The sequence below is a fragment of the Corvus kubaryi genome, unplaced genomic scaffold (assembly GCF_017639235.1).
Source record: "Corvus kubaryi isolate FWS band 111438036 unplaced genomic scaffold, C.kubaryi_AGA036_p1.0 37361, whole genome shotgun sequence".
Classification (NCBI taxonomy): Eukaryota; Metazoa; Chordata; class Aves; order Passeriformes; family Corvidae; genus Corvus; species Corvus kubaryi.
This window is the reverse complement of record NW_024581118.1, coordinates 4359568-4382487: the sequence shown is the minus strand read 5'-3', so window position 1 is coordinate 4382487 and position 22920 is coordinate 4359568. Positions and strand designations below refer to the sequence as shown.

The window sequence follows — 22920 nt, the reverse complement described above, 5'->3', positions numbered from 1 at the left end:
AACATTTTCACTATTAAGCCATTACCATATTGAATGAAATTGAGAAAATGGCACTGTAAAGCTTTCAACACATAGAAGTCGTCAGGAATCAGAAATTACTTACCTGGCTAGAAGCTCACTCACTGTATGTTTACTCTTTCCTCTGAAGCCTCTGGTACAGGTGTCAGAGACAGGGAATTACAACAAAAGCAGCACTGGTGCAACATCATAGAATTTAATACTGATGGGGACCTGATGACTGAGGTGAGAGTGACTCAGGTTTAGTAACTCCAATACACAGTATTTTGGGTATGTAATTCTAATTGGAATTTCATAAAATGCTTGCCAACACCAAATATCCCCAAATAAGGAAATTATAACAGATCACAATTATCTCATTTTGACTGTCTTGCTTTGAGTAAGTCTTAGATTCATGTTTATACTCATTAAAGAGAATCCTGCTGTTCCAGCAGCAAGAACTCAGGGTTTGCATTTGCTTTTACCAGTTCTACCATGACACATTACTGAGCTACTCACACCACCATCAATTTGTCTCTGAGTCACGGCTTTGGGACTGCTCCTGTCTGAGGGAATGGCTCCCTCTTCTCACGAGCTGTTTCAGTATTCCAGTCACAATCTGGAACAGATCTGCAGAGTCAGGCAGTGAGAAACACAGGCCACAGTTTACCCTTGGCTGTCTCATGCATCTCCAACAAGCAACGCTCAAGTTAAATGTTTTGCTGCTGTATTATTTGACCTTAGAACGTTTCAGCTCCTTATCCCTTTTCCACAATGAAAGCAAAACATTTTCTTGCCTGAAAAGAAGATGAAAGATAGATTAGCACTCTGCTGCTGCCTCTATTCTTGTACAAGGTCTCCCTTTAGCTTATAAATGCCTTGGGCCCACTTTGTGTTTTGTTACACATAAACCCCACACTTTTTTAACCTAAAAAAAAAAAAGCTTTTATTTTGCCCTTTGCAGATCTCCTTTGAGCAGGCCCTTTTCAATGTTTCAGAATTAAAACAGTATCATCTTACACACCGGAATTATTCATCAGGTGCTTGACATGCTTTATCACGCTATACACACTGCAGAAAAAACACTTCTTTTACAGAGCATGATAAGGACATTCAGTAAAGGCAAGTTTTGCACAGCAGCAACTAACAGTCTCTTGTACCAGCTCAGGGAGACAAGCAGAAGGTTTTCTTTTGGATCTGCATTTTGTCCCTAAGTACTGAATTGAACTAAAAATGGGGAACCGAAGGAGGCAAAGGTAAGTATTACCCACGTAAGAATGTATGTCTCAGTAGTAATGCTCAATTAAAGCAAAAAACGAATAAAACTAATTACAACATTACACGTTAGAAGCATGGATTCAATCTTCTGTATTCAATTTATTTGTTGTTATAAAAACCATAACCCTGCTCCGTTCTGTCACAGCATGTAGGTTATGCCAAAACAGTATCATCTGTTTACGTCTGGCTGTCGTCTGCTCACATTTTTGTTACCTAACAGTCTCACTTACAAAAACTAACATAAAAAAAGGGGGAAAGATCATCTCCTTTCGCCTGGGTTATTTCATACATCTGTGGTCTGGTTTCTCCATTTTTCCCACAGATGTGAATCCCTCCCCCTGCACTATGGTTTCTTCCCATGCAAAGGGAAAAAAATAAAACCAAACTAAAGGTGAGGTTACAAAACCAAGGCAATTTCAATTCTTTCAAATCTTACAATTTCCAGAGGAACACTGAGTTGATGGACTCAGCATATACATCTGGAGAAAGATAGCACAAGTATATCCAGAATGAAAATCGTTCCAGCTGGGAAGCAAGGAAGGATCAGGCGCCTTTTGCCCAGCTCTCTTCTCACTCTGTGGATTTGGAGGCCATCTCCTGTGAACAGCAGCCTGAGAGACAAGAACATGAGGAAAGGGGCAAAAGGAGTCCTTGACATGTTCCTTGACTTGGAGAAAAGATAAAATTAAAAAAATATGTCAAAGAACTCTCACTCCAGCCACTTCTCTCAGGCCCTGCAGAGATGCTACAGCCTTTCAGTATCTAAAGGCAAGGAAGAAGCTGACTGACAGAAGTCGAAGATAAACAATGAAGCTAACAGAGCCAGACTTGGAATCTGTGCTGTGGACAGAGATGAGTGCAAACACGGGAGAGAAAGGCTTTGCCAAGAAGGGTCTGAACCAAGAATCCCTTTGCTCTCTCTGTGCCCCCCACTTTGCAGAGTGTGGAGTCAGCTTTCGAGTTAATAAAGCAGCTTATCTGAAAACGTTTGCCACAAAAAGAGCTTTCAAACGGAACAAAAAGAAAAAATCACCAGCTCATTAATTCTGTGTTTCTTTTCACACTATCGAGCACAAAGCGTTTCTCAAACTCAGTAATCTGGAAATAAGAAAAAGGAGGGGTTACAAAAATCTACTTTATTCCTTCTTTGTAAATACATTTGAAATGAATAGTTCCATTAAGGAGAAAAGGTGAAGGAGCCCAAGGCTCACACTCTGACAAGCATTTCACAACCTGACCCCACAGCATTTCCCCCAGGTTGTATGACCAGTAAGGCTTCACAGCGTTACAAAGGCACAGAGTAGGGAAGCAACACCAGACAAAGAGCTAAGGAAATACAAGGCTTTGCATGCTGTTCATTCATTCTTCATTTTCAGTTTGTCTTCCATGGAGTTGCTCTTTAAGAGCCAATCTGCCTGATGACTGCTTTCAGTGAGTTTAAATTTACCACAGCTTTAAGTATAGAGACAACAGGAAAAAAAAATCTGATAAAATACCAAGGAGAGAAAAACCACATCATTTAACAGAACGATCTCTGAGACCAGACACAAATCTCTTCAATGAACTGTATTTCCCTGCTAGTCTTTGGATTTCTTTTGCACCAGCAGACAACTTTACATGCTTCATTTCAGAGGTACATTGAAAAACGCCACTAAAATTCCAGCTGATCTCAGCTCCATTCCAAAAGGCAGTCAAATTCCACGTTGCAAAACCTAGCTGTGGAGTTGCAATGCAGGTTTTTAACTGAGAAATTAAAACCTCAGACACAGGCCATCTTTTAAATAATTTATTTCAGTAGGAAAGATTTTTGAAACCTGTTCTTATTCATTTCAACTAGCTTATGCAAACACACGATTTTCACACGCACACACAGAACAAAGTATTATAAAAGGTGAAGGAAGAGGCTCGAGGACAGCCAAACTGCACATCCCTCAGCGAGATCATAGTGCAATCCCTCCATCCCTGGAACGCCTCACACCAGCAGGGAACATTACAAATGGCTTGTGTTCTACTGCATGACACCTTGATCCCCCTCCCAGCGATGGTTGGCCCCCACAGGATTATTATAAAACACATCTGTGTTTCCTGGTGCTTTTCCCACTGCAGAGCAGTGGTGTTTGAATGGATGCACTCCTGCACACAAGGAGCCACAAGTGCCAGTAAAGCAGGCACCCCAGAACCCTTTATTTCAAGGTTTAATCGCTTTATAGTGCTTGTCTGCTTTGCAGTTTCAGCTGTGAACAGCTTTGGAATGGTAAGAAATTCCTTCAGCAAACACACCCGAAGGCCAGAACCCACTCGAATAAAGAGAAACAATAATAATGATCAAGCACACAAAGGAAACAGAGTATTTACGGTGTTTTTAGCCCCTCAAGAGCAAGACCAGGCCACCAGGCAGGACCATGCCATGATCTGCAGGAACTTGCATTTCATTTCATACACCTTCTTTTCCTCAGCAAGGTAGCTTGGAGAAAACTTGTCAGCTCAGTTCTGCAACAGCCAGAGCTACACCACGTAATTTGTATTTTCTCCTTTGACCTTTCTGCTCTCTCTGAATATTCTTAGAAAGCGTAAGATTAATTTTCAAATTACCCTTCCAGCATCTGAATTTATAAAAAGACTATAGTAAAACTGCTGTGTTTTTATAAGGATGTATTCCAGGAAAACAAATATTTACTTGCTTAAGAACAACACATTCTTTCTTTCATTTCCCCTTCCAAAGCTTCTGAAGCCTTTGCTGCTAAATTCTCTAGCAGTTGTTTCAGTGAAGGACAGTGCTCCCTACACAGTGTTGGCACGAGAAATACAATATACAAAACCTTCTGGGATATTAAGACTAAGATTTATCCAAGCCTCCTCTTTCCCCAAACAGTTTTTTTCTGCGGTATTTATTTTACATTAACAAAAAGCTTGCAAGATAAATCATTGCCTAAGAATGCTCCTCAGTGTTTACATCAAAGTGGGACAGACAAAAGCAAGCTCCTTTCTAATAATGTGAGCTCCTGAGCTCATGTGGTCTAGACCATGACTTGGACTATACTCTTCATTCCCCCCACTCCCCCGTACTAAATCTACTCAAGAGACATACCAAAATAAATATAAGTTAATTTTTAAGAGGTCTGAGCTACTTCTGATAAAAGCTGAACAAGCCCAAGCTACCAAAAACCTCTGCATTTTTCCTAAAAAGAGGCTATTCAAACACAGAAAAAAAATAATACTAAAGCAACTCAAGCCACAGCTATTTTACACTGACCAAAACAACTGACTGCTGCAGAAATGCAAAGGCTGCCAGGAATGTCACCCCCTGGTACATCGAGGCCACAGCCTGCAAGTCCACCACTGAAATAAAGGAATTGGTCTTCAAGTCAACAATAAGGCACTGACAAAAAGTCCTCATCAAATCCAAGCATTCACCCTCTTCATGCACTACAAATTAGAATGATGGTTTTTAAAAGAAGGGATAAGCCCTAGGAAAGAATTCCATGTCCACTTGTACAGATCCTTTTAATGACAACTTTCCCAAGCCCAACCACCTTATGCACAAGCTGCTTTTAGAGAAAAATGAAAGAAAAAGGCTAATATTAAAGAATAATAACAAAACTTTCACAGCTGTCTCCTTGTAGCACTGATGTGATTTAGTACTGGGGTCTTGATGCTGCAACAGGCAGCACAAAGAGCTGGCCACGAATAAGACTGGAACGACTAGAGCTGGTGAGTTAGAGTACCAAAAAACTAAAAAGGACATGCAATGAAGAAAAAGGCCATTGACAGAGCCAGAAGAAAAAGCAACCCACGTTTTATCTTGATTTGGACAAGATTTGTTACAGCTAATCAAAACCATAAGATCAACTTGCTTTTCGTCAAAGGGGACCTCTGCTTCTCGTGTGCCTCAGCAGCACAGAAACCTGCAACTGCTTCTGCTGGGAGGGAGAGGATTTGCTGTCACCATGTGTTATGTCTGACACTAACAGAGGAGGACTAGTGCTGAAAATATGTAAATGCAAATACAGGAGGCTGATGTTGCAAGAAACATTAAATTATATGAATTTACTTCTAGTGAGGAGTAGATAACTGATGAAACCCTGCTGTGTTTTTTTATGCTTCCTTTTGCTCCCAATACGTTTTCCAATGTGCGTACTTCTCTAAACACAATTTTAAAGCTGGGTGCTAAAGCTCATTCATTAAGTATTTATCTGACTTCCTTTAGTATTTGTAGTTTTAATGCCTGTAACTTGCACCTAAATACTTAATGAATCATAATAGCTCGAGTAATACTCCTCTGGCATGAAACAGACATTTGAAAATGAAGACGTGTCTGGGATGAGCTATGTTTATTCAAACTACCAGAATTTTTTAAAAACAAAAGTTTTAAAAGTGATTTGCTTTCTAAGGACACTGGAATAGAAGTCAGGTTTGAAAATCCTAGCCAAAAGTAGCACTGATTAAATGAGATAAAAGTTAGCAGTAAGCGGTGCAGTGTTATGTATTTTTAATGCAATGCACCAATTTCATAAACCAGACATTCCCTTTTGCTTAATCTTTCCCAAAAATTTTAGTTTAGCTAAAAAGATGGTTATCAGTCAGCAGACAATTAATATTCATATTTGAAGTCTTGCTAGAAGTAAGCTAGAAGAGCTACTCGAAATCATTTTTGCTCAAATGCAGCCAAAATGAGGGATTTCAAGGGGCATCTTTAGTTTCAAAATCCAAACATTAAGGGATAAAGTGACAAATATCAGCTGAAGTGTTTCAGCAGTTATTGACAAGATAAACAATTAGAGCAACACATTAAAAATGAGAATCAAAAGAGAAACTGCCAACTGTCTGAAGCAGTCTGGATGCCAGTCTTACCTGAATACCACGAGCTCGCTGCTCTCCTTGTTTGCTCAGCAAGAGTTTCAGTTAGCTAACTTACTTTAACTCCTTTTTTTTAAAAACAAGAGCATTAGTACATTCTTTACAGTGTATTTGACTTGTGTGAGTCTTTCCAAGGCTCAGCTGAGGCAGCTCTCCCTGAGGGAACACACCCACCACCTCTTTTATCTCCAGCCATGTAAGTGCCAGCGTTCCTGTGCTGCCCTGCAGGCCTGCGTGGCCAAAGAGGACAAAAACAACGGGCAAGTCCTGAACTACTCACTGTAACAAGTGCCAGAAGTACTTCCTGCGTTGTCATTACTCACTCCAGTTATTCTGGCTACACATTTTAAGGAACTCCTCCCACAATATTCAATCTCTCTCACAAAAACCCAGCGTACCTGAGGGCAGAAAACAAGGAAGAGTAGGAGGCCTAAGGACAATGAAAGCTGGTAACAGCAACAATTCATTAAAGGATGATTTGTGAATTGTTTTCCCCAGCATCCTCCTAACCATAAAGACCTAACTCAAACCAGCTGGAAAAATGCAAAAATCCAGTAATAAATGACACGTGCTGACCTGGCTCTGTCCTTAGCAAAGCTGCGGGCTGTCAGGCTGTGGCTGCCAGTTGCGTGTTTCCTTTCACTAACAAAAGAACAGATACAGTTATGCTGCAACGAACCTAGAATAGCTTATTTAAAAATTCAAAATCCACAGGCTATTATCCACAATGCTTAAAAAAAGGACACACATTGTTAAAAAAAACCCAAACAAACACTTAAGTCATTGAGAAGAAACACACATTTAAGTAAGTTTTAAAACGGAAAAAAAACCTAACTCAAGTTGTGCAAAGTCTACTAAGTAACACTGCTGGCTGTGAGGACGTTGTCTTTACTCTACACCCGACATGGCTAAACGTGGGAGATGTGTCAATTGCAGAGGGATTCAGCACAAACAACCCCTTCCCAAAATTCACGACTTCAGAACAGACTATTCATTTCCCCACGTAAAAAACAGCAACAAAAGAGTTGCAAGGGGAGCCAAATTCTCGTGGTCCTTGTGGTGTGATTCTGACAGAAGCATCCTTCTACTGTTTTCTTTCTACCAAGAGCCAATTCAGAATAATTCTGAAAAGACAAACCAGCCTATTACCCTTTACATCACAAAGTGGTTGGGGTTTTTGTGTTTTGTTTACTGCTAGACTGGATTATCTTTCTTTCTGCCCGCCAGAAATCAAAAATTAATCCTTTCCATTACGCGATTAATTTGACTCTGGGGAAAAAAAATCTCACAAGTGAATTTACAGGCTTCTACTCAGATGCAATAAACAAACTATACATGTTCAAAATAACAACTACGAGTAGAAACCTTTATTAGATAGTCAGAGAACTCTGAAACAGACTGGTAGGTAGCTCGTTTCTGTTTAAAAAGGAGAATTCATGGTGGAATCTGCTAGCGTATTTACGGCCACTAAACCACAATGTCAATGGAACAGTTACTACTTTTTCACAGACTTCAAAGTTCCAATATCAGAGTCATATTTTGGACAATGTTTCCTTGCTTTACAAAGATCATATTTTTGAAGATTAAAGAAAGACTAATCATCCAGGAAACCAGGTGATGTCAAGGAAACCCCAATAAAGCAAGAATCAAAGTCTTAAGCATCAAACACACACATAAAGCACAGCTCCCTTTTTACAACCATTATGTTTTTCTCTGTGAGTAATTTCAGTGACCAAGAATGATTCCTGTCAAGGATGGAATTTTGATGGCCCCACACCTTTTCTCTCTTTAGGTTATCCTACCTTCTAATAAATTAGTTAATTGTCTGAAGATCAAAAGAGCTTCTGTATGTAAGGTCTGCTTTAGGCCATGTTATCAACACCACACAACGTCAACTACTTTGACCAAGACAGATACTAAAATCAGTTATTGCCAAATGAGAACATAAAAGCTTGAAGTTGTGCCTCTATCTTTTTAAAATGTCCATCTGAAGTGCTATTATGAAACACCACACACTAGCAGTGGTCCCTAACTGATAATTAGCAGATACCCAAAGTCAAACGTCTCAGTGAGCTGTACCCAGGTGTTGGTGCTTTGTCATTCAGCTTTTCTGTGTACGAGAGTCACAGGTGTGGAAACAAACGGGATGAAAACACTCAGTTCTGACCCAACAGTGCTTTCAGTTTTGTCTTGTACACATCCCCCCCCCCCCCCCAACTGCCCAAAACACGTGTTTTTAACCAGGAATTAGGTCAAAACGTACCAAACTGATTTTTGGCTCAGCCTCTGTGCCACTGTTGGAGTCTGGCTCCCATAACAGGTCCAAGGTTTGCAAGCTCAGTGCTGCTCTAAACTCGCAGCTGTGCTCCATTTCTTATACTTGCAGATCTGAGAGAAATCACACTGCTCCAGGCTAAGTGTGCCTGCAACAAGCTCCCCTCCAGGACTCCTGGTATAGTCTAAAGAACCTCTCCAGAACAAGGAGTACCTTTCACCCAGTTCACACACAGCTTTTGATACAACTCTTAAATACCAGCTTACCTGCTTTCTTAAGAATGCCTAAAAAGGTGAGTTATTTTCAAAATTAGTATAAAGTTAAAAGAAACTCAAAACTAGCTACAATCTATTTAACTCAAGCACAGCACCGCCAGAAGTTTCACACACACTATTTGGTGTTTCATGTTGTTTCTCCTTTCACTCTTTAAGGCAGTGGTTTCCACAGGTCAGTTCTGAGAACATAACGAAGCATGGTCCATGGCAATTCATGTTGCAAATCCATTTTTAATTTGGGGGACTCCTCTCCCCAACCATTAGTGGTTTTGTTCAGGGCTCCAGAGTTCAGAGATCGAGTTGACAGGTTCTGTTCTGGCACAGAATACAGCTGGCACGTTTTTCATCAGGACCTTGCTCTCAAATATGAGATGGTTCAAATTGTCCTTTTTTTTATTGTTTTGAATTTGCCTGTTATTCAAAGGTCATCAAGTTGGCAGGAACCTGAAAACAAAAATAAAAATGATAAAAGAATTTACTTCCGATAGTAGCTACTTGCATTCAACTATTTCACAGACTAGACATCTGTTGAAATGCCCATCATTCTGTCTTCAAAAATGGGAGAAGGAATGCAACTATCACCTAGCAGTAAAAATACACTTAGAGCTGTAGAAAACCCAGTAATAATATAATCAAAATATTAAACTGCTGTAAGGTTTATCAAATGATAAACCTTATATGGCCATAGAACTTCCTAATTTTAAGGACATTTAGGATTTAAATTGTCAGCAGCACAACCTTAACATGATAAATCTCAGCTCTGCTAGACAAGGAGAACTCTCTCACCTAAGCCACAGCTAGAAAATTCTTGGCACTGTCCTGGGTTGCAGTGTATTCTATTACCATCCCCATCAGCTGTTGAAATCAGGTGGGGCAGTGTTTCCTTGCCTCCTCCCCCCAGACTATCTTGCTGTTAATTGCCCATCATTGTCCTGCCGCCTGACTCAGAGATAACTCCCTCCGGACTATCTTCTGTTAATGAGCCTAATCAACACTCTGCCTCATGACTCGTTACCCCATTGTGAGATGCTCCACCCAGAGGGAGGAACCAAGCATCCCATCGTGGATATAAGCTGAGGCTGAACACCAGAGACACCGGCTTCCCGCTGGATTTCCAGAGGACAGGAGCTACACAGCCACCATTGGACTTCCTGAGGAAGAGCAGACTGTTTCACTACAGGATCACTGCTTCAGAGGACTGCTACCACCACCCTGCCTAACAGGGTGTCAGGTTGTACCTTGACTCTGTCAGTTTGACAGTGTTTTCTTTTACCTTTTTTTTTTCCCCTTTTCTTTAATTTCCATTAAATTGTTATTCTGACTTGGTGCCTCCCACTGGTTTGTTTTCAAACTGGTACAGGCACACAGATCAGTGATTGATGTAGGCCCCTTAGTCTGTTTTTAAGAGTAATTTAAAAAATGAGGCACAAACAGCTGTTTGGGCTTTTTCCCTAGGAAACCCGAATGCCTGCTGCAGTATCACTCCCTTTCATAAAGATTAAAGCTCGTTTGCAATACATTAGTTTATATTCCCATTTTCTCTCCATCAGGAATCTGTCTGACAGCAACATCTCTTGTTTAGTCAGGTAATTAAAGAGGCACCACATTCCTGCCGACTGTCAATGAACAGTCGGCATGGTCAGATCTGAATCCAGCATTTCTTGCCTTGCATCTACCATTTACCTGTAGATGCAAGAATGCTCAGCTGGGCTAAAGCTGCACCATTAAAATCAAAAATAGTATCTATTAAAATAGTTCTTAGTATTGTTCAGCTGACTAGGTGCTTATACTCTATTGAAAACACATTTAAACATCCAATTTTTCTAAGGCAGTTGCACCGTTAACAGTAATAAACAGCATTGTTAACCCTTACTGAACCAAAGCTGTTTTCAGAGGCATTTTTCACCACTTACTTGCAAACTCTTGGCCACTAATTGCTACCATCCCCACTTTCTCCAGCCAGGACCACGATTTCTCTCCTTTGCACTGTCTCAAATACCTTCACAGAAGCTTCTGCAACCCTCCTTACTTCTTAAGATCTCTCTCAGAGGCAGAATTGAACAAGAAAGCACAAAAGGATCTGGAAAAGCCTTTTTGTTTCCCCTTGAAATTCAGTAGGATTTCTGCTCTGAGAACTCCATAAACAAATGTGCAAAGAGAAGGAAGAGTTCAGGGAGACAAAGTAACTTAAAAAGGATTTTGCTGATGAAGAAGGTCAGTAAGAATTTATACCAGAACACCATTTAATAGGGTTGGAGCAGTCTTGTCTTCCTTTTTGATTCATGGAAAATGCTACTTTTGCTTTCGAAGACTGGAAAATGTACCAAGGGCTAAACTACTTTGTATACATTTTAGGAATACAAAATACATGAACAGCAGAAAACACCCATGTCCATGACCTGAAAAAAGGCACTTCAGGAGAGTTATCTGGAATTGACATTGAATGCTGCAGTTTACAGCTTTTTATGTAGCTGTACAATAGCCTTTTTCAAATGGGCAATACAGAAATACTGCCACTCAAACAGGTATTTTAGGGCATTCCTTGCATTTCTCCAGCTGCTTTAAATTAGCCTCCAGGTAGCCCCAAATCTTCCTTCATTACCCCAGAAGCTCTGAGGACTTGTTTGCAAAGGGAGAAACAGAAAAGCCAAGGCAAATCACTCAGCACGTGAGATGGGCGTAGAGGCTGCTCAGGGAACACACAAAGCCCTCAGTGACAGCTTGGGCAGCTCAAAGGTCCATCAGTTCTGAGCTCCTAAAAGCTCATTCCTTTTCACTGCCTTGCTCTCACCTGTTGTCTGTTGCTTTGGCAGGCAGCACTCAGGTGTTTAAACCAGAGCATTGCGTTCATTCTGTTTCCAGCTTGAAATTTGTATGAATTTCCTAAGAAAGAGGAAAAAAAACACAGATGAAGGAACACAAACAATGCTGTACACTTAAATCCTACCCATATTCAAGTACCTCTAAATTTATAACAGAAGGTTCATATAACTTTACACTTTGTCTGGAATAGGTGCAATTGCTTGACCTATTGAAGAGAAGTTTCAGCTTGCCTGTCTTCCTTTCCAGCATTCTACATTTCAACTAATGCCTGCATCAACTAGGAAAGAACAAAACATCCCTCAAAACAAAAATGTTTTTGTTCAATGCCATCATTGCAATATGTTTATAATATCACGATTTTTTGATGAAGTGCAAGATACCACTGAAATGCACCCTGGAAAGCTGCATTTGAAAATATGTGAAAATCACTCCTAAACATATTGATCCATTTCAGACCAGTATTTTCAGTGGCTGGAGTTACACAGTGCTTGTTTGGGTTCAGGAAGGTCAAGTGTTACAAAAACATTTCAGATTGCTGTTGCAGACTTTAAGCTGACAAGCACTCACAATTTATACCTCCTATCAGTGGTGCTAGAAGAGATGCTTGGAAATAAAATGTACTAAGACGTGAAGCAGACAAAGCATTAAATAATTTTAAGCTCCTTTATCAGAACTTTTAATCATGTTCTTTCTGCACAATTTGAAGTGCCATGGAAAAGTAACATTTTCTTCAGAGTTTTAGCTGAAAGCAGGCACTGTGTTGGAGTAATGGAAATCCACAGGCTTCTCCACATAACAGACAAGATCTCTGAGGGGTTTTCCCTGGTAATAGCACTACATTTGGACAGATGGTTTGGGTTTTGGTTTGCCTTTGGAGAGAAGGGACTGCTCAAGCACCTAGTGTTAGCTGAATGGGGTTTTTTTTATCGTTACTTACATTTTCACACATGTGAAAATGCCTCAAAGTGTTCTAAATATAGCTGTAATGAATGCAGATGAATACTTCCAATTAAAATCACATCTGGGGTTGTTAAGAGTTTGGAGAGCTCTTAGAACTCAGTGAAGACTAAGGATTCTCCATGGGTTACTGTTCCCATAGCATTCTAAAGGCAAAGACAACATGTTGGAGAGCAGCTGAAGCTGCGAGGATGTCACCTTTCACTTGCTCGTTTACTTGCTGACAAATGACCTCAGCAAAGCCAGTGCTTATTTTGGGAATCAGTGCACTGCTTACCCTTCTCAGAATCAGTCAATAAGAAGAGATCTGGATGCTCAGGGTCATCTGCCATCATCACCATCCAGCCCACCACTGAGACGCTCTTACTTGGTGTGGATTTGAACTGGAAATGCAAACGGAGATGGAAATGGGGTTAGAACAAGAGGCCAGATCTGCACAGAACAGGTACCCAGAAGGGCAGCTCCTCTCAGGGACGCTGCTAGAGACTGGGTAACATCAGACGAAGCCGAGCACTTCACAAGATTAAGAAAATTAACAGAGTTTGTATGAAATCAGTGAAAAAAGAACTTAATACAATGAATGATATTCGAAACAAATTAAAAGGAGTATCACCATCTGCAAAAGCTTGTTACACATCTAATCTGCACTGCATGATTACTACAGCATTCCTCACCCCATTAGTGCACATTTGAACATACAGTATAGTTCAAAAGTGCATTAATAAATGCAAACCTATTCCCCCCACGGCTCACAAACAGAAGAATTAAACTTGCTGTAACTATTCACAGTTAGCATGCACTAATTATTACAGTAGTCTGTAATTACACATAACATGAATCCCGGGGACAAGATAACACAACTGTGTAATTAAATATTATGATCTGAAGAAATAAATGGATCAAGTGAGGATGTAAATTCAATAAATAAGTGTCCAGAAATGGGCAGTCATGCTCATTTATTGACAAGATGTTCAAAATGATGGGGTTTTCCTGTTCCAGGTGTTATACATGCATTGACAGGTAACTTAGGCCTAAGCACAACACTTGTCTTTGCTACACTAGTCCCTCTCCTGACAGCTCCTTGATCCCACTGTTTTTCATTTCACTTGGTCACAGTATTATTTTCTCCTTCTCACGCTTCTCTCAGTTCCAGGCTTTACGCACCTATTAAATCCAACTTATTTCCAAACCATAAGCTTCCTTCTCCCTGGCCTCCTTTTTCACCTATTAGTAGGCCCTCCCAATTCGCTTCTCCTTGCTTGCTCAGGCAGTCCCATCCATGCCCCAACCCCCAACTCATTCAGTTTCTCTCATGTCTTCAGCTGCCAGGTCTCCTCGTCCCATGTTCTTGGGTCCAAGAGAGACTTTCCATCAGTCCCTGCCCTCTCACCCTCTGCAGTGCTTCACCTCACTTCTCTGCCCAGAAGGTCTAACTCTGGTAGCTCTAATGCTCGTCCTCACCAGATGCATCTTCCTCCTATCTTGTGAATCTCCATTCCAACCTCTTTATTAGCACAGTCATTTTGATCTCTCCTTAATTACCTTATTAGAAACAATAAAACATCCTTCAGATTCTTTAAGCTTTGAGTCATTAATCTGTAAGTTCTAAAACACTTTTATTCTTCATGCTAGTGCCACAAGGCAGATGCAAAACATTAAGCATCTTTTGTTTCATTTTAGAACTATTGCTTTAGAATTACAAAGCTGGAACTCTGGTTCAAGCAAGGAAAGAGTTACTGGTAATAAGTTGGAAGGCACCATGAGCAAAGTAAGAGTTTATAAGAATGTTCTCTGCATGCAAATACGGTTACTTTATAAATAAAATTCCATTGCAAGTCTAATGTCAGTTACTCTAATCTATGCCACAGATACTGAACTGAAGACCTGGAAGGTCACAGAATCATCACGGAATCATGGCTCCAAGCCCCATCCAGTCTGGCTTTGAACACTTCCAGAGATGGGGCAGCCACAGCTTCTCTGGGCACCCTGTGCCAGGGCTTTACCACTCTCACAGGGAGGAATTTCTCCCTAACATCCAGTCTAACCCTGCCTTTTGTCAGTTTGAAGCCATTGTCCAGGTAAGTTTATCTGCCTGGGACTTGCACAACCGGCTCCATTTTAAACCTTAGTTTAAAATCCATTAGAACTTGGAATGAACAGCAGTTGAAAGAAAAAGCATTTTAACCAAGTTCAAAATAGTTTAAGAGTCCAGGTTCTTTGTATATACACACTAAAATTAAGTAACTCACAGCCTTTGGGAGGTGGATGGATGTGGTAATGCCTCAAAAGAGGAGGAGATAAATGATAAAGCTCTATCAGACAAGATTTCATTACTGTGAGGGCTGTAACTCCTTTTCAAACAGAAACTGAAAGTTCTTTGAGGAGGCAGTAAGTAATGTCAGTCTGTAGTGAACATTAAGGCATTTTATCTGAAAGAAGGAATAAAGACAAGGAAAGGGAATAAAGGTAAGGATACAGCTCATGAGTTCTTTAAAAAAAGGGAAGTGTATAGAAGGGATTTGTTATGGACTCACTGACGACACAGCCTCAAAAAGTAAGATGGCACAAATTAACACTTAAAAGGGACCTGCAAAATGCAAACTTCCAAGTAGCCCTAAAGCATTAATAGGTCCTTTTCACAGAGATGGCAATTTGAGTCACAAAGCAGTTTTAATGGATTACACATCAAAACGTACCTCTTGAACATTCAACACTTATTTCTAGAGTTTCATGGAAACAACACCTTGGGCTTTCCTGTCTCAGTTACATATCCCAACAGATATCCACTATGTGACACTGCTAGAGCTCCTCGCTTTTCATTTCACTCAAAACAATCAGTTAATCATGGTGCTTCTCCATAAAATGAAAAGCTCCACACAAGCAAAGCGTTTCCTGCCAGCCTCAATCCGTCACCGCTTCAAACACGTGTCAGCTTTCCATCCCTGTGCTCGGCTGGATTTGTATTCCATGTTTACAGTCCCCCAGGGCAGCTCACCCTCTGCTGATGCACAGAGCCTTGCTAACAGCAAGTCTGCTTTGTTAACATGAAGGGAATGAAAGCTTCATTATAATTTAATGTTCCTGGTTCCTATTTGCTTTTTGTAACACAGGCCACCGGAATGACTCTTACTATACACATGGAAAACTGCACAGCCCTGGCATGAGGCTTCACATAATTGATTTTTGCTGTTGTTGCTGTTCTGAACTCAAAGGCTTTTGTAAGTAAATTTCTGAATCAAAAACTCTGAAATAATTTGTGAACAGACTTTCCACTCCAACATTTTGGCACCTACAAGTCTCCTCCTCCACATCTCCTGTTGAGATTCTACAGCTTTCTAATATTCAAGTCATTTTCTTGGTGGCTGAACATCCTTCCCAGAATTACAGCATTCTTCATCAGGGTATTTCAGTGAAAGTGCCTGAGCCACAACTACCAAGTTTTCTAGACTGCAAATAAATAGACCTAATTTTGATTATAGCATGCAATGGACGGCTTGGAACAACAAGGGCTTGTGCTCAAGCATGAAGCCTAAAAAGTCTCTGTTGCTTTCCAAGTACCTACAAACATGGAAAAATCTCTCATGCATGCTACATTGTCACAGAAATTGGCAAGACTCTCAGTCTGATCACTATAAACAGTTATTTTACAGGTGTATCCACATTTTTCAGGGTGCTTATTTAAAGTCTAAGTTCAAGTGGCTATTCTTACTATTGCCCTTTTCTAAAGGTGCACAAGTGCTACAGGTTTTCACAGAGGCTTCTCTGTGAGTACCACTTCAGCATACAAGAGACAACCACTGTCCACACACTCCTCTTAGATTGTGCTGTACTACATCTCTGGGCCCTGAAGTTCACGTGCTCACTTATAGACAATTCTCTGTTACTGTAGTAATAACTGAAACCTGTTCACTATCTAAAATCAATGCTAATTTTATGCTGTTACTCTTAGGAGATGCAGCACACAATACTGGATGCACTCCTTGGCCTTTGACCACAGGCAGGAGAAGAGCTGGCTTATCCGTGTCTAAAAGGGAGGGGATTTCTTGCCCCTTTTGCTGGAATTGCACTGGGATTTTTATGAGGTAATTTTCCAAAGAGGTTGGCTATTATAAGCCTGGAAGAGCTCTGAGTGTCGGTGCATTCCAAGCTGCCTGGAGCAATTGCAGCAGCAGAGTGGTCAAAAGCATGCCTGTAATCAAGACACGTTTACCATGAGAGCTCCAGCCAGGAAACTTTATATAGCAGACTGACTCTTTTGTTGCCAGCGTTCCTTTCCATGTCACAGAGGCCTTGAGAAAGGAGGCAGAAAAGACAGATGTTTAAATGGCTCCAGAAGATGCTTGGAATATTTTGCTGAGGGAAATCTCCAATGTATCAATCTTTGAAAAAGAAAGCTGCTTCAAAGCAGACGGCATCATCCTTTTTATCTGGGAAGTAAAAAACCCCAAAGCCTAAATCTAGCCTTGGATCTCTTCATTTTGCAGAGCAAACCTCTTAGGAATCTCACTGGACAGTATCTGGAGCATTTACTCATGCTCTAGCTATCTAGGGATGATTGGCCATCTGCAGTTCATTCTCTCCTGATTAACTTTGCCTGAAAATGCAACCAAATGTGAGCTGAAGTGTGACCCTTGACAAGTCATCCCCACAGACTCCAAAGCTGAGGCTTTGTACAATAACTCTGTAGTGAAATGGATGGAAACCTAAGGCATCAATAGCCAGGCTTGAAGGCCAACACAGGCAGAGCAGCTGAACAAGTTACTGACCACCTATTATTGGCCTGTTCAATAAACTAGAGCCCCTTCCCCAGTCCCTCAACCTCAGCAGCAGTAACCAGGTGATTTTCCACCTTAATTTCAACATAAAGGTCATGCTCTGGGTTACAACAACCTCTGCAGCAGAGGTTTACTGTGAACACTCGTTGCAAACTATTTGTTTCAATAAAAGACAACCCAAACTGTAGCAAATAGTTATTACAATATGTTAGCCTTGACTGCACCTGGGAAACCAAATCAGAGACTGAGCTCCAAAACAGGCTTCGCATCCACAAACAGAACAGAGCATGTTTGCTGCCCTAAAAAGCTCAAAGCAAGACATGAGCTGTGTACAGCCAAATCCAAGGTTGTGCTGGACAGTTCAGTCCAACTTCATAGAGCCAACTATTAAAAAGAAATTCATGTTCTCCAGCAGTCACTGCTTTTAACTCCCACTCCTCTTCCTCCTTTTCCTGGGAATTGCCTTGCTCAAACACCTCTCAGTATTTGCAAGAACGAGGCTGTGGACTCCTAATGGGAAATCCTGCCCACCCTGGACTCAAATGTGTCCTTGCCCCTCTCTGCAAACTTCCTTATTGGTCTGCTGAACATCCTTGGACAAAGAAACATGAGCACACACACATGTGAGACAGATTTTGGCTTCTTAAGCCTCTGTTCACCAGCAGTTTAGATGTTGTAGCTGTCACAACGTATCAGTGACCTGGGGAATATTAGAAGTCAATCCAAGAGGTTTAGAAAACAACCTCTGAAAGAGCATTCTAAATGGATGTGGCTGTATTTCAAGGCAAAGTAAAGGCTTTTGCAGCAACAGAGTGTCAGAAGATCAGGTACCAGACTTTTCACCTTTTTCCTTTATTTACTTTTTCTATAGAAAGGGCAAGACTATTTAAATGACTGAAATTGTTATTCTGAAGGAAACGTGTAAGCAGTGAGAATGCAATGTACTTAATTTCCAAACAACGTAATTCCTTGCTAAGCAATTTTTTCAAGTTCTCTAAACCCGCATGCTATTTAGATTGTTTTAAAATGCTAATACACTAGAGTGAAAAAGCTTCTGAATGAATAGATACAAGTCTGGTAAAGCCCTCCATAATTTTGTAAAGAACAGTGAACCAGAGAGACTTACAACTACATACTCCATTCCTAAAAGAAAACAAAATGCAATTTTGGCACAAAGCCTGAAGGAATCACAGCAGTAACAGGAACACAAAGTCTGACCTTACCACAAAAATTTCTTTTCCATTTCTCAAAGTTTCCAGAAAAAACAAGCAACTAGCTGTGAGTGACATAATGCCAGCACAAGCTCTCTCCTGGTTCCTCTTTTTTTTTTTAATACTTTGCATTTCTACTCATAATAGCTTACAAGTCTGCTCTTTCCTTTTAATGAGGTGGAATCCTTCCCTGAAGTTTTCACTGAAGCCAGGGACAAATGCATCCAAACACACACACTTTTCCCAAGACACCCAGAAGACAGGAGGATTGGCTAATGAACCTTTATCCCAGGCTAGGCAAATTGAGTTTTGATCTTACCTAAGCAAAGCTAGTAGGGATGGATGGCCAAGAAACCATGCAAATATTTCTAAAAGTAATTAGCTTTTATTAAGCTACTTTGAGTATTAGAATACTGTTTCCTAAGGAACTTTCAATAAAAGTGGGAAATAATCTCTTAGATTAAGAGACCTTTACACACAGTTTCCACAAAGCAACTTCAAATATCCAGGAGCCTGCTAACCAGAAATACTGAGCTTCAAATCTCTACCCTCTGCACATAAAAACGTTAGGATAAGAAAACAGTAATTTGTACCAAAGAGAAAGAAAGTCCCCTTTACGAGAATTCCAAAAGCACAACTCAGTTCGCAAAATCCCATAAGCTTTATGCAAAGCAAATGCTCTACAGTGACAGTTGTCATAAATTAACCTGAAACACTGGCCAAGGCAACTAAGTAATGATTCTGAGTAGTGAATGAACTCAGGCTCAAGTATCTCCAGTTTTGCCCAGTTCCTTAAGAGAATCATTATAATTAATCAGGGACCTCAAACAGGAACAATGCACATCCAAACATTCGTGGGACAGGTACAGAAAATCCTCTTGCTCCCTCCCCACATAAGCCAAGCATTTTGAGCTTATTTCAAATCAAGCTGCAGCAAATAAAAGGAATGCCAGCATCATCTGACATCGCAGCTCTCTGCTGAGCAGATGAGGTGTTTTGTGCTCCACTGCAGTTAATGGATTACAGGACTACACAGAGAAACCAAATGGTCTGATTTTACCACATATAGGAAATTAGTACATGTTTAATTGTTGTATCTTGTGACTGCTCCATTTTCCCTCATCGGAGCTTGTCTGGATTTCAAACTGCAACAAGCTGCTGCAAGACTCAAATCATCAGAAGACAGACCTTCTGCCTTTGAAAATGGACAGACACAGTTCCTTTCCTCAAAGACCAGCAACGTCAGAGACACATGGCAGATGCAAAGCAGATGTTCTTGGTGTAGCATGTAAATGTAAATGGTATTTCCCTGGGGTATTTCCATATGAGGTGACTGTCTCACCATATGAGGTGACTGACAGGATAGTGCTGACTGGAAATCAGGCAAGGCCCGAGCTACTCTCAGTGTTTACATCAGGAAATCACATTTTAGCTTGGCAGGTGATACTGGAATATGCCTGGTAAATTTACATACATGTTTTCTCTCTGTAGCCTTCAGGGATTTTGCAGCGTAGTAGAAGAGTTGGGTTCCACACAGTGCTACCCAGTATTTCGTCCAAGATGCTACCTGGAGAAAAAATAAAAAAAACAAACCCAGAAGTGCAATGGCTAAGTGAAATGTTTCATATCACTGAGCTGTAAAAGAGGAGGCACCATCCTGCAAGAACATGAGGGCACTGACTGTCCAGCCAAGCATCAGCCATGTTTCCAAAGCTGCTGTTTGTTATTCATGCAGGCCTACGAAGGCATGAAGACTCCAGAAAGCAGAAAGAACACGTGCCTTTCCTCTCTAATCTGAGAAAAATGTTCTGCATCTTACTCTATGCTTCCTGCAGTCCCTACTGAACCCTTCAGGGAGTCAGAGCACGTCTGTCCCTTTCCTTTTCCATCCTGGGTACTGCCATAAGGTATCCCCCATTGTCACGAATACGTATTTTGATTTATAATTTATCATCAACTGCTTGCAATGCAAATGCTAAGGGTTATTATCTATTGATAAATTGCTGGGATTTACCTACTGTTAAGGGAGACAAAACAGGAGTCTCTCTATTTTGAAGTTGTCAGCAATTGTAGAAAACTTTATGCAGCATTCTCTTCTCCTCTGCTTCCTGGATTATGTATATAGCCTTACCAAGTGAATAAATGCACCAAACAGAGGAAAGAAAACTCTGGCAGTGACCCTAAACCTTAATCAGCAAGGCAGAGGAGATCTCAGACATTTGAACTAGTTGCCCAATGGCCACTTTACTGTATTCATAACTGGGCAAAGGAAGAAGGTGAGAAAATTGATTTATTAAAAAAAAAAAAATCTTACTGTAGGTTTTTTGCCTTCTTTCAACAAAGTCTTCCTCCTGAGAACACCTTGAATAGTAACTGCTCCTGGATACAAATGAACAGCCAAATCTTCAGATTCTAGGGAGCTGAAAGGAGCATTTGAAGAGTTGTGTGAAAAAATATTTTTCCTAAAGTAATTTTCCAACCATTACCAAAAACTAATGCAAATACCTTTATTGTAATTTGAAAATGTCAACTTTCTATTTATTTGACTCATTGTGGAAAAAGACTTTGGCTGTTAAAAGGAATTGCTGTTGTGAAATTAACACTCGCAAGCAAAAGTGATCAGAAAAATTTAATTAGCCAAGCAGGTAATCCTTAATTAAAAAATTAAAACTCAAAACACAACTGAAAGACAAGAACAATTAATTTCAAAAAGCAAATGTCTGAAGTACATTGGGACAGTTGCTGTACGTGTTAAACCTCTCCTTCAGCCCTTGCAGGAAAGATTTGACTGGTTTTTGGTTAGAAACACCAGAACCGTTAGCACATCAAAAACAAAGCACAGCTCAAACATGCACAGTCTTTAAAATATCTAAAAGCAAGGAGAGTGGGCAGGAGCAGGAAGGAATAAAGAGTAGAAACCCAAACCACAGCTTTAAGGTGTTTTAGTGCAACTGGTGCTCTACTGATCGTCTGCCCTGCGAAGGACCGGAGAGCAAGGGGCTGGAACAAAGGCCAGGTACAGCACTGAGGAAAGAAAACTGGGCTTGACCAAAATTACAGAGCTGACTGGCTTCAGAAACATTTTCAATCAGAGGAAAGTTACACCAGGAATCATTTCAGTAAATGTCAATCAGTGCATGTAACTAAGGCACTGAACCCAGCAGCTTTCTAGAAAAGCCAAGAGAATGAACAGCACCCGAAAATCATTCTGAAGTAAGCCAGGATTTGCTGTTTCATCCATCCTAACAGTCATGACTGTCCAAAGTAAACTGGAAATGTGGGAAACACTTTCACTGCAGCACCTACTGAGGATGATGATATGGAGACAATTTTGGACACTGACAGATGTGAACATGGGTTTAACTCAGTGAGACAATGCTTGCTTCTTAACATGACAGAGGTTTCACAGTCAATGGCCATTTTTTTCCCAACTACAGTGACACAGCTGGAGACAGAATCTGTATCCATGCAGAATCAGAACCATCAGTTATGTTACTCTGTCATCTTGAAAATATTACATCTATTAAATTGGGGGCAATTTGTGTTACTCATTTTAGGCATCTCTCTGATTTCAGGGAAGAGACGCAAAGAAATTCAGTACAGAACTGCCAGCAAAGAAAACATCTGGAATGCCATCCATTAGCACCAGAAGCAGCTTTGTTTTCCCCATGAGAACTACCTGCACTGCTCCACAGTGGCAGGCAGCTCAAAAGCTACCCCAGCAAAACATCTTTAAGCCTTGGCAGAAAGATCCAATGGTTCAGAATTTGGATTGGCAGACTGGAATGAACAGTCCTTATGCTGATATAGAGAAAGTCATTGAAGGGGAAAGTTTTAAGACTGAAGAAAAAAGGTCTCTACCTTTATTTTGACATGTAAGTTAGAAAGGTAACATCAGAAAACACCCACTTAATTATTAAATCAAACCAAATCACCAACAGCAGAGGGAAGGTTTGACACCTCTGTGTGCAGTGGGAGTGTACCTGCTGGCCTTCATGTGGCCTCGATGGCCATTTCGTGACACTCTTGTCCCCGGACCGAGAGAATGGTACAACCTGTTCCTGTTGGATTCCATTATAAATTGTATGTATTACATATACTTGCATTCACACAAACAGCACGACTGCTAAAACAGCACAGAACTTTTTTTGTGTGCATATCACAAAGCCACTTCTTCCATGTAAGAAAAAAGCAAATAATTTTATTTAGAAAAATGCATGCAGAAGTAAATAGTATGGTTTTTCATTTCATTGGATGTTCTCTTTGTCAGAACTCACAATACTGAAGTGTTTTACTGGCACTGAAGAATAACACATTTTGAGAGCAAAATCTGCATTTAGCTTAGACTAAATAAATGTAAAGGAACCATACCGATAAAACTTATCATGAAATCTGACTTCAGATGTTACTACAAAAATGGTTTCAACTTCTACGACTATGAACACACACAAGCTGTTGGGCTGAAAGGAACT

At 40.5% G+C, this 22920-nt stretch overlaps 1 protein-coding gene across 8 annotated transcripts in view; it reads right to left on the bottom strand.

Annotated features, from left to right (window-relative positions):
* Nucleotides 1-3046: 3046 nt before the first annotated feature.
* RALGPS2 (Ral GEF with PH domain and SH3 binding motif 2) overlaps nucleotides 3047-22920 on the bottom strand; it is a 116471-nt gene continuing 96597 nt past the window's right edge. For 6 of the 8 annotated variants that reach the window (XM_042033768.1, XM_042033767.1, XM_042033770.1 and 3 more), the window contains 6 exons: nucleotides 22432-22509; nucleotides 20763-20868; nucleotides 19923-20015; nucleotides 12740-12845; nucleotides 11474-11565; nucleotides 3047-9126 (listed from right to left, as the gene is read on the bottom strand). In XM_042033768.1, coding sequence (XP_041889702.1) covers nucleotides 9097-9126; nucleotides 11474-11565; nucleotides 12740-12845; nucleotides 19923-20015; nucleotides 20763-20868; nucleotides 22432-22509 — 505 coding nt within the window. In that variant the 3' untranslated portion in view covers nucleotides 3047-9096. The remainder of the gene's footprint in view (nucleotides 9127-11473; nucleotides 11566-12739; nucleotides 12846-19922; nucleotides 20016-20762; nucleotides 20869-22431; nucleotides 22510-22920) is intronic. The other 2 variants (XM_042033765.1, XM_042033766.1) reach the window with 1 other exon arrangement.